This window comes from Oncorhynchus kisutch, linkage group LG5 (genome assembly GCF_002021735.2).
Source record: "Oncorhynchus kisutch isolate 150728-3 linkage group LG5, Okis_V2, whole genome shotgun sequence".
NCBI lineage: Eukaryota > Metazoa > Chordata > Actinopteri > Salmoniformes > Salmonidae > Oncorhynchus > Oncorhynchus kisutch.
Genome location: NC_034178.2, coordinates 24,918,774 through 24,930,904, shown reverse-complemented (window position 1 = coordinate 24,930,904; position 12,131 = coordinate 24,918,774). Strand labels below are relative to the sequence as shown.

The window sequence follows — 12,131 nt, the reverse complement described above, 5'->3', positions numbered from 1 at the left end:
GCTGAGTGATGAGCTCCAGGGCGGCGTATGCAGAAACTCTTCCATGACGGGTTGCATGGATGTGCGAGTCAGGAGAAGAATGGTTCTAAGCTGGTGTCACTCCGTGGCTGGCTGGGAGGCTGTGGAGCGGGCTGGGGACCAGGATGAGGCACATGGTGTAGAGCAGACTGAGGCTTGTGTGTCCATGGACTCCTTGTGGGCTGGATTCCAAGGCAGAGGCTCGGCTCAGGAGGATGTAGGCTTCTGGAGAACCATGAGGGAGGCCACTGAATTTGCTAAGAGGGTGTGCAGGAAGAAGCAGCACGCTGCACGGTTGTCTGGCGTCCTAGTGGGAAGCCATGCTCAGAGAGCAGTAGAGTGCTTTCAGGCTCAGGATACGAGTAGTAGTGCTGAGGGCTGGTTACCTCTGGGTATGGGAGGCGGCGTCCTTCGTCGGAGGGCTGCCGAGTGCACATGGCATCTTCCATGTCTTTGCACAGGAGGGTTACGCTCCGACAAAGGCGGCTCACGCATTGCTCCACCTGGCGGCGTATCTCGATGTAGTAGCTCTCGTAGGCCTCGTAGCGTGGGGGCACAGAGCATGGTAGACCTTCCATGCTTGGTAAGGATCTTCGGGGATGGAATATGGACTCTAGTGTTGTGGGGAGTAGTTTGACACGTAAGCCCAGCGGATGCCCCAGAATCCGCTGGATCCCGGCGGGATGGGGATGGTGTCGACTCCTCCCAGTGAATCTCAGGCATTACACTTGGTTGCCTACGAAGGAACCCATCACCTTGCACCGCTTCCCGAAATGCACTCTAATGATGTAGTTAGCTGACAGGAAGCCAGCCCTCTTCCCGATCTTACCCTGAAACACAGGTAGGGAGCGAGTTGAAGTGATACAACTTTCACTTCCCATCTTATGTGCTAAGTAAAAAGGGCTAGCAGTGTCCTGTGAGATTTGCCTACTGTTCCAGATCAACCCCTAGCCCCTAAAGCCTGTGCACTTCTTAAAAGGTATAAGCAATACCAAATTGTCCACGTATGATAAGGCATGCTGGATCTACACAGTAGCGGTGCATGGGTAAAGTCACTGAGGAAGCCAAGCCAAGTCAGTAAAAAAAACATATTGCAACCTATGGTGTGATAATTGGGTTGTTTGCTCTATAACCCATTATTTTATACACCACCGTGATATATGATAAGGCCGTGACAACAAAATACAACTGTCACAGTGGAGGAATGAATTAAACTACACACATACAATACCAGTCGAAAGTTAACACATCTACTCATTCCAGGGTTTTTCTTAATTGTTCATATTTTCTACACTGTAGAATAATAGTGGAGACATCAAAACTATGAAATAACACATATGGAATCATATAGTAACCAAAAAGTGTTTAAAAAAAAAAATCAAAGTAGCCACCCTTTGCCTTGATGACAGCTTTGCGGCCGTAACAAATCATTCAAATGCCACGGTGGCAACATGTTATACTCTATTGGTCTGGACTGCATCAGATACATGGGCTACACATACTGAGGCAGATGGGGCACTGTTTCCCTCACTTGGATCCTTACTCCGGGGAGATTCAGCCCCTTTATCCAAACACAGAAAGAGATTTTTAAATGTAATTTATTTATTTATTCAATTATTTGGGGAAGCCTGGCTTCCATTGACATCCATGTATACACACCACTGGATCTACTACCTTTTTTTTTCCTGAAACCTATCCAATCCTTTTAGATTTACATTAAATGTAGTACGGGTTAGGGATCGATTTGTCATTCAGACCCTCATTGGGGTCATCTATCACTGTGATCCGGTCCCCCTGCACTACAACAAACACACAGATCAAGATCAAGATTGACATGAAGATCAAGATGGGGAGACATCAGGACAGCGAGAGAGTGAATCAGTGCATGGAGTTAGGTGAACATGAAGTATGAATTACTATAGGCTACAGTATAATTATTAGGCAGTGATGACTCCGGGTCCTCTTTCTCCACAGCCTTGATGCAATACAGTGCCAGGTATTAGTGAGGCAGAGAATAAACCAAGCTTCCCCTCTGGCTGAGGCTTCTTATTCTGACAACACACAGCAGGCAGTCACTCACTATCATTATCACTCTCTCTTACCTTGTCATCTGCGGCAACTGTCTCCTTTCTTGTTTCCCTCCCAGTTTGCTTTGTGAAACGTCACACAACACACACAATGTCAGCCACACCATTCTTTAACAATCCCATGTATAGTCATACAAGCACTGCTCCCTATCCGAACAAACAAACACTTGTAAAAGTTTAGCACTGGCACCTGTTTATCCTCTGTTAGCATGCTGTGTGAGGTATCTAAGAGTGTAGTCTGAGTCATCACCATCCTCCTACTCCTACTATCTATCAATTTATCCTGCTAATGGTCACCACTAATCCTTTTTATTACCATAAGTATTTATATATTACTGCTACCAGTCACTTTTCAACCCTGTTTGTGTACATGCATATTCGCATATCACACTTATACTGACACTCTTGAACACACACACAATTACACTTACATAGACTGCTGTCGTACTGTTTACTATTATTGGCGCAGCGGTCTAAGGCACTACATCGGTGCTAGAGGCGTCACTACAACCCTGGTTCGATCCGGGGCTGTATCACATCTGGCTCGGGATCTGGAGTCCCATTGGGCGGTGCACAATTGGCCCAGCATTGTCCGGGTTAGGGTAGGGTTTGGCCGGGGTAGGCTGTCATTGTAAAATAAGAATATGTTCTTAACTGACTTGCCTAGTTCAATAAAATAAAAATGATACTAAATACTATTTATCCTGCTTACCAGTCACTTTCTCTTAATCCCTGCCTACATGTACAGTTGAAGTCAGAAGTTTACATACACTTTAGCCAAATACATTTAAAAACTCAGTTTTTCACAATTCCTGACATTTAATCCTAGTAAAAATTCCCTGTTTTAGGTCAGTTTGGATCACCACTTTATTTTAAGAATGTGAAATGTCAGTCTAATAGTAGAGAGAATGATTTATTTCAGCTTTTATTTCTTTCATCACATTCCCAGTGGGTCAGAAGTTTACATACACTCAATTAGTGTTTGGTAGCATTGCCTTTTAATGGTTTCTTACGGCTCGGATCCCGCTAGCGGGATCAAAACCGACAGCATCTGGTGAAGCTGGGGCGCGCCATATTCAAATGACGAAATTGTAATATTAAACATTCATGAACATACAAGTGTCTTACATCATTTAAAAGTTTAACTTGTTAATCCAATCGCGTTGTCAGAATTGAAAAAGGCTTCACGGTGAAAGCATACCATGCGATTATCTGAGGACAGCGCCCCACATCAAAATACTTTTTCAACCAGCACCGGCTTCACAAAAATCACAAATAGCGATAAAATAGATCACTTACCTTTGAAGATCTTCCTCTGTTTGCAATCCCAAGAGTCCCAGCTACACAATGAATGTTCGTTTTGTTCGATCAAGTCCTTCTTTATATCCAAAAAGTCTGTTTAGTTGGTGCCATTGATTTCAGTAATCCACTCCTTCAACATGCATACAAAGGAATCCAAAAACCTACCGGTAAACTTTGTCCAAACAAGTCAAAAAAAAATTCTAATCAATCCTCAGGTACCCTAATATGTAAATAAGCAATCATATTTCAGGCGGAAAGAACAGTGTTCAATAGAAAAGGAAAATAATGAAGAGCGCACCCTCGTTCACGCGCGCCAAAAGTCAACCTGCCCTGATGAGAACACCTTGGATAAACTACAACTACTTGTTAGTTTTTCAAGAAACAAGCCTGAAACAGTGTCTAAAGACAGTTGACATCTACTGGAAGCCATAGGAACTGCAATCTGGGTGCTATTCCCATAGGCATGAATTGAAAAGGCCTGTGACCTAAAATTAAAAATTAAAAAAACATTTTCCCGGATGGATTTTCCTCGGGTTTTCGCATGCCATATCAGTTCTGTTATACTCACAGACATTATTTTAACAGTTTTAGAAACTTCAGAGTGTTTTCTATCCAAAGTATATACATATCCTAGCTTATGGGCCTGAGTAACAGGTAATTTACTTTGGGCACGTCAGTCATCTGGAAATTCAGGGTTTTGCCCCTAGCCCTAACAGGTTTTTAACTTGGGTCAAACATTTTGGGTAGCCTTCCACAAGCTTCCCAGAATAAGTTGGGTGAATTTTGGCCCATTCCTCCTGACAGAGCTGAAGTAACTGAGTCAGGTTTGTAGGCCTCCTTGCTCGCACATGCTTTTTCAGTTCTGCCCACAATTTTTCTTCAGGGTTGATATCAGGGCTTTGTGATGGCCACTCCAATTCCTTGACTTTGTTGTCCTTAAGCCATTTTGCCACAACTTTGGAAGTATGCTTAAGGTTATTGTCCATTTGAAAGACCCATTTGTGACCAAGCTTTAACTTTCTGACGGATGTCTTGAGATGTAGCTTCAATCTATCCACATCATTTTCTTGACTTATGATTCCATCTATTTTTCCTGCAGCAAAGCACCCCCACAACATGATGCTGCCACCCCCGTGCTTCACGGTTGGGATGCTGTTCTTCGCACCAAATGCTTCAACCGATCGCTACCCACACCTGCACGCCTGTCCAGCATCACTACTCTGGACGGTTCCCACTTAGAATATGTGGACAACTAAAAATACCTAGGTGTCTGGTTAGACTGTAAACTCTCCTTCCAGACTCACATTAAGCATGTCCAATCCAAAATTAAATCTAGAAATCGGCTTCCTATTTCGCAACAAAGCATCCTTCACTCATGCTGCCAAATATACCCTCGTAAAACTGACTATCCTGCCGATCCTTGACTTCGACGATGTCATTTACAAAATAGCCTCCAACACTCCACTCAGCAAATTAGATTCAGTCTATCACAGTGCCATCCGTTTTGTCACCAAAGCCCCATATACTACCCACCACTGTGACCTGTATTCTCTCGTTGGCTGGCCCTCACTTCATATCCGTCGCCAAACCCACTGGCTCCAGGTCAGTGGTAAGTCAGTGGTAAGTCTTTGCTAGGTAAAGCCCCGCCTTAGCTCACTGGTCACCATAGCAGCACCCATCCAAGCACGCGCTCCAGCAGGTATGTTTCACTGGTCACCCCCAAAGCCAATTCCTCCTTTGGCCACCTTTCCTTCCAGTTCTCTGTTGCCAATGACTAGAACTAATTGCAAAAATCACTGAAGCTGGAGACTCATATCTCCCTCACTAACTTTAAGCACTAGCTGTCAGAGTAGCTCACAGATCACTGCACCTATACATAGACATCTGTAAATAGCCCATCCAACTACCTCATCCCCATACTGTTATTTATTTTATTTATTTTTTGCTCATTTGCACCCCAGTATCTCTACTTGCATTCATCTCCTGCACATCTATCACTCCAGTGTTTAATTGCTAAATTGTAATTATTGCACCACTGTGGCCTATTTATTGCCTTACCTTATCTTACCTCATTTGAACACACTGTATATAGACTCTTTCTGCTGTGTTATTGACTGTATGTTTGTTTATTCCATGTGTAACTCTGTGTTGATGTTTGTGGCGCACTGCTTTGCGTTATCTTAGTTGTAAATGAGAACTTGTTCTCAACTAGCCTACCTGGTTAAATAAAGGGTTAAATAAAAATAAATTTAAAAAAGATCATTAAGGACCAACCACTCCAGCCACAGCCTGATCACTCTCACGCTATCATCCATAAGGCGAGGTCAGTACAAGTGAATCAAATCTGGGACCGAGAGAATGAAAAAAAGCTTCTCTCTCAACGCCATGGAATCACTTGCCACTTTAATAATGTTTACGTACTGCTTTACTCATCTCATATGTATATACTGTATTACATTGTACTGTATTTAGTCAATGCCTCTGACATTCCTCGTCCTAATATTTATAAATGACATTTTACTTTTCGCTTTGTATATTCTTGTGAATTGTTAGATACTACTGCACTGTTGGAGCTAGGAACACAAGCATTTCGCTACACCCGCAATAACATCTGCTAAAATATTTGATTTCATTTGGGGAATTAGTGGGGGGGGGCTCCTAAAATAACCTTCAATAGAGATACAGAGAAATGCAATTTTTTATTAATGGAGAGTGACATTGTTCCTAAATAAACTTGACAAACACACACTGAAAGCCCAACGCCCCCCACACAACCAGGATTAAAACTGTTGCCAGGAGCTCAATTGAGTAGCTCAATTCTCACTAACTGTTTAATACCTGCCTATTTTTCACACATTATTTGGTGTGTTAGCTAGTTGGGGAATGTGGGGACCACTGTGTCAGACTGACTGAGAACACTCAAAACCGCATCTCAAATGGCACCCTATTCCCTATATAGTGCACTACTTCTGTCAGTCTGACACACAGTGGTCCTCACAGCTCCAACAGTGCAGGTCCCACTGTGTTTCCCGCCTCCTCTGACTAAGTTCTGAGGGGCTGGAGGGTTGTCATGGATATCCACAGAGTGAGTCCTTATCGTCCAATTTGGAAGGTCGGACTGAACAATACATGTCAAGGACAAAATATTTGCAACAAATATATTATGTGGACAACAAATAAGTGAAAAATATGAGACAAATAGTCCCAATCAAAATCTCTCTGGATTTAAAAACAAATCTGTTGAAGAGGATATTAAAGTGTCAAACGTAGCCACTGTGTCACTATGCTCTTTGGTCAAGTCCTGGCGTCTGTGGAACAGCAGAGGGAGCTGTAAGATGCTGTCGAGACAAACAAGCCACTGCTAAAGCTGCTACTGCTGCTCTTGTGACTACTGTGCCATACAACAAACAAATACATTCACTTGTAACTACTGTGTATTTACCATGTTCCCATGTCCTTTTATTAGGACATGTAGCTAGCTACCATGGCATTTGCTGTAGCCAAAGTAGTTCTATAAATCTATGATCATGGTACTTATTATAGACTATTTTACTGTCAATTTAGTACACAAGTGGACAACAGAACGTGGTACATCAAGGGTAATGACATACATCATGTACAAAATGAATTGTATATATTCTTATTACAAGTGATTTATTACTGCATAAAGGCATCCTAAATACTCAACTTCCTTTTGACAATGGGGTGGGATCACCTTGCTTCTGAAAGTTCCTCAGCAGCTGAAGAGGTCCGCATCCAGCCAGAACAGTCCACTCAACTCAAGCTCTGTCCAATAAAAACATGGGTGGCATCATAGGTCCTTCGTTTGGGTCTTTACATAGTCAACTTCTCAAATGCCACCCTATTTCCTACATAGTGCACTACTTTTGACCAGGACCCAGTAGTGCAATAAGTTTGACCAGGACCCAGTAGTGCACTATGTAGGGGAACAGGGTGCCATTTGAGACACAGAGTCAACTGTCCAAATGGGGTTCAACAGGTGGGAGATTGAGTGAGTAATGGTGTAGCCCAACCCTGTTTATTGTGGAATTTGTGTGGGCATGTAAGAGGGCATGTGTGCGTGTGTCAGACAGCAGAGTAGCAGAAAATACAGGAGAAACCTTTGCTTTACAAAAAGTATATATTACATGACTCACAATCTTAGAATGTGAATTTCCAATCAATGACATTGGTGACCATCTGGTAATTTAGAAGTCAAGTGTTGAGTGTTTGCATTTAAGGCCTAATACCTCACCCAGGGCCTTGCTTCAGGTTGACATGGTAAACATTGTTAATAAATCAAATTAACTCCAGTATGCATGTCCCGGAACTCAAACAGCGTTGTTGTACCTTCAACAGTGAACTGGACAAGGAGATTGATTGACACATCTCTAAACTGTACAAAGTCATTACATCTGTCCAGTGATGCTGACGTCAACAGGTGACTCACTTCAGGATTCTAGAGGGGATAGAACATAGAGCTAGGGCGCATTGGGAAGTATCAGACCCAATGATTTCACACTTTTTTTTACGTTACAGCCTTATTCTAAAATGGATTAAATTGTTTTCCTCAAACTACACAAAATAACCCATAATGACAAAGCAAAAACAGGGTTAGGGTTAGTTTTTAGAAATGTTTGCAAATGTTTGAAATATCACATTTACATAAGCATTCAGACCCTTTACTCAGTACTTTGTTGAAGCACCTTTAGCAGCGATTATAGAGTCTTGAGTCTTCTTGGGTATGACGCTACAAGCTTGGCACAACTATATTTGGGAAATTTCTTCCATTCTTCTCTGCAGATCCTTTCAAGCTCGGTCAGGTTGGATGGGGAGTGTCTCTGCACAGCCATTTTCAAATCTCACCAGAGATGTTTGATTGGGTTCAAGTCCGGCCTCTGGCTAGGCCACTCAAGGACATTGAAACCTGTCCCGAAGCCACACCTGCATTGTCTTGGTTGTGTGCTTAGGGTCATTATCCTGTTGGAAGGTGAACCTTCGCCCCAGTGAGGTCCTGAGCACTATAGAGCAGGTCTTCACCAAGGATCTCTCTGTACTTTGCTCCATTCATCTTTTTCTCGATCCAGTCTAGTCTCCCAGTCCCTGCAACTGAAAAACATCCCCACAGTATGGTGCTGCTACATGCTTCACTGTTGAGATGGTGCCAGCTTTCCATTTTTCCATTGTAGAACAAGGCTTAAACGTAACAAAATGTGGAAAAAGGGGTCTGAATACTTTCCGAATGCACTGTATACACTCAGTGGCCAGTTGAGTAGGTACACTGCCACATTCACGAAAATGGACACTGAGCGATGTGGCAGTGACTTGCTATATAAAGCAGGCAGACAGGCATGAAGTTACTGTTCAATATAACGTTAGAATGGGCAAAATGAGTAACCTACGCAACTTTGAGCATGGTATGATCTTTGGTGCCAGATCCAGTATCTCAGAAACGGCTGGCCTCCTGGGTATTTCACACACAACAGTGTCTAGGGTTTACAAGGAATGGTGCGACATACAAAAAAACATCCAGTCAGCATCAGTCCTGTGGGCTAAAACAGCACGTTGGTGAGAGAGGTTGGAGGAGAATGGCAAGATTTGTACAAGCTAACAGGCGGATTAAATAACAGGCGGACAGTGCAGATTAAATAACAGCGCAGATTAAATAACAGCGCAGATTAAATAACAGCGCAGTTCAACAGCAGCGTGCAGAACGGCATCGTAGAACGCACAACTCGTCGATCGTTTTCGCAGATGGGCTATTGTAGCCGGCAACCACACAGGGTTCCACTCCTATCAGCTAAAAACAAGTGTCTCCAGTGGGCACGTGATCACCAACACTGGACAATTGAGTGGAAAATATTGACTGGTCCTGACGAATCCAAGTTCTTGTTGCATCATGCTGATGGTGTAACGGATGTGAAATAACTAGCTAGTTAGCAGTGGTGCGCGCTAATAGCATTTCAATCGGTGACGTCACTTGCTCTGAGACCTTGAAGTAGTGGTTCCCCTTGCTCTGCAAGGGCCGCGGCTTTTGTGGAGCGATGGGTAACAATGCTTCGAGGGTCACTGTTGACGTGTGCAGAGGGTCCCTGGTTCGCGCCCAGGTCGGGGCGAGGGGGCGGTCTAAAGTTATACTGTTACATTGGTGCCGTGACCCGGATCACTGGTTGCTGCAGAAAAGGAGGTCAAAAGGGGGCGAGTGTAACGGATGTGAAATGGTTAGCGGTGGTGCGCGCTAATAGCATTTCAAATCGGTGAAGTCACTAGCTCTGAGACCTTGAAGTAGTGGTTCCCCTTGCTCTGCAAGGGCCGCAGCTTTTGTGGAGCGATGGGTAACGATGCTTCGAGGGTGACTGTTGACGTGTGCAGAGGGTCCCTGGTTCGCGCCCAGGTCGGGGCGAGGGGACGGTCTAAAGTTATACTGTTACAATGGCAGTCAAGATTTGGCGTAAGCTGCCTGGTGTCAACAGTACAAGCTGGTGTCCTGGTGTGGGGTATGTATCCTGGCACACGTTAGGGTCTTGATGCGTGTAGGGCTTGTAGGGAAGCATTTCACTGTAAGATCTACACCAGTTGTATACGGCACATGTGACAAATAACATTTAATTTGTAACCAATTGAGCGGCTTTTTAACGCTATGCCCCGAAGAATTCAGGCTGTTCAGGAGGCAAAGAGGGGTCTGATCTGGTACTAGATGGGTGTACCTAATTAACTGGCCACTGAGTATATAATACACAGTGTTCTATTTAATTCCATGGGACAGAAGAAAGGAATTTAAAAAGGAGCAACTTGCTTCATGATACCCCCAGAACTTCTTAAATTCCTTGGATAGAAGAAAGTCTGTGTTCCATAAACTGCAAAACACACCTCAATCTCATGATTCATATTGCTTAAATAAATCTAACAGCAAAGATTCCACCCAGATCTGTTAAAACAATGACAACAAACACTTTTTTTTTGCTTTTATATTTTTAAAAACAAACCAAAAAAATAACATTAAATAAAATTTACAGCAGACATTATGCAATCATTGTGCACTTTTAACTATTTAATCTGATACGTTCTGCACAGCTGTCAACAAAAAACACAACCACAATGAAGATGAGAGAGGGGGTTAGAGGGTCAACAGGAGAATGAGGTAAGTTGTGGGGTATATTGGGTTAAGAGGGGTAGGGGAGAAAGGTAGTTTGGGTGGGGATCGTAAGGTAGGGGTATATGGGGTAATTAGGGATAGAGGGGCGGTGGAAAGGGGTAATTATGGGAGTGGGGTGGGGGAGAATGGGTAAGAAGTAACAGGGTAGGGGGAGCACAGGGTACATTTGGACAATGGGGTAGGTTGTGAGAGTAAGGGTAGAGGAGGGTATGGTAGTGGGGGTAGGATAGAACAGGGTAAGAGGGGTAAGGGTAGGAAGGGGTAAGTTGGAGTTGTGAGGTAGGAGAAAAGGGGGCAGAAGGAACAGGTTGAGAGGGTATCATAAAGGGGATCCTAAACTTACCCACTGAAAAAAAAAAATCACTGAATATATAGATTTATTCCTTACATCACTTATATAAATATATCGAACCGCAAAAGAACAATACTCTTCTGAGAAAAATAGCGCAATACAGAAACCCACAACAACAGTATAAGGCAAACAGAAAGCCAGAGGAGAGAGAGGAGTGAGTGGGGGTAAGCAGAGGAAGAGAGCATGAAAAGAGTATGAGACAAGTGGCGAGAGGGTAAGAGAGAGTAATAGAAAAAAATAGAAAGAGTGACTGTGCATAAATATGTGCGCCTAAGAGCGGGGCGATGGGAGGGAGAGCGAGGAAGAGGAAAGAGAAAGTATAGACAGAAAAAGGAGGAAGGCTGGAGGAGAGCAGGGGAAGGATGGACTGAGGTTGAACTGTCCAGTGTGTTCAGGTGTGTGCTACGTGATCCTGTTGCCTGTCTGTACATGAGTGTGTGTGTGTGTGTGATGGCACCCATTTATGGCAACAGTGATCCACATGCTCACGTGTCTTATGTGCTCTTCAGGTATCAATAATATAAAATAAAACAATCAAAAACAAAAACAATTATTTTATAATTTGCAAACACCATCCTCTCCATTTGTGTTCTGTGTTCACCTCATCCTTTTAATGTGTGACGTCTTATCCATCTTTTCTCGTTTGTCCAAAAACTGTCCAGTTCCCTCAGTCCAACTCCTTTCCACTCCTCATTTCCAAAAGTATTTTTCTTCATCCCCCTCTCTTTTCACTGGGAGCTGGCCCTCTCCAGTACTCTCAGGTCATAGTTCTTTTTGGCGGCCCTCAGTTTGAAGAGGCTGACCCCACTGTTGTTGAGTTTAAAAGAAGCACTCTGTGCAGCCATGGTGGAGGGGAACACAGCCACCACCGTGTAGAGGTGAGCTGGGTCACTGCCGGGGCCATCACCCTTCCCCCCTCCAGCCCCAGGACAATGCCCAGGGCCGTGATGCACTCCCGGGCCACCATAACCTCCACGGCCCCCTGCCACCGGGTCCTTGAGCCACTGGATTTTGGCACCACACATGGAAAGCTGGTTGAAGAGCTTCTCAGCCTCTGGACGACTAATGCCCTCCGGGAGATCGGTCACCTCCAGCACCCGACTCACCACTGGAGACAGGGAGGAGAAAGATCAGACACTAATACAACTACTGTTTTCATCCAGGCTATTTATTGTAAATAATAATTTGTTCTTAATTGACCTGCCTGGTAAAATTA

At 43.9% G+C, this 12,131-nt stretch overlaps 1 protein-coding gene across 10 annotated transcripts in view; it reads right to left on the bottom strand.

Annotated features, from left to right (window-relative positions):
* Nucleotides 1–10,357: 10,357 nt before the first annotated feature.
* LOC109891495 (R3H domain-containing protein 2) overlaps nt 10,358–12,131 on the bottom strand; it is a 74,395-nt gene continuing 72,621 nt past the window's right edge. For 8 of the 10 annotated variants that reach the window (XM_031824716.1, XM_031824720.1, XM_031824719.1 and 5 more), the window contains one exon: nt 10,359–12,023. In XM_031824716.1, the coding sequence (XP_031680576.1) occupies nt 11,644–12,023 (380 nt within the window). In that variant the 3' untranslated portion in view covers nt 10,359–11,643. Of the gene's footprint in view, nt 12,024–12,131 lie in introns of all 10 variants that reach the window. The other 2 variants (XM_031824722.1, XM_031824713.1) reach the window with 1 other exon arrangement.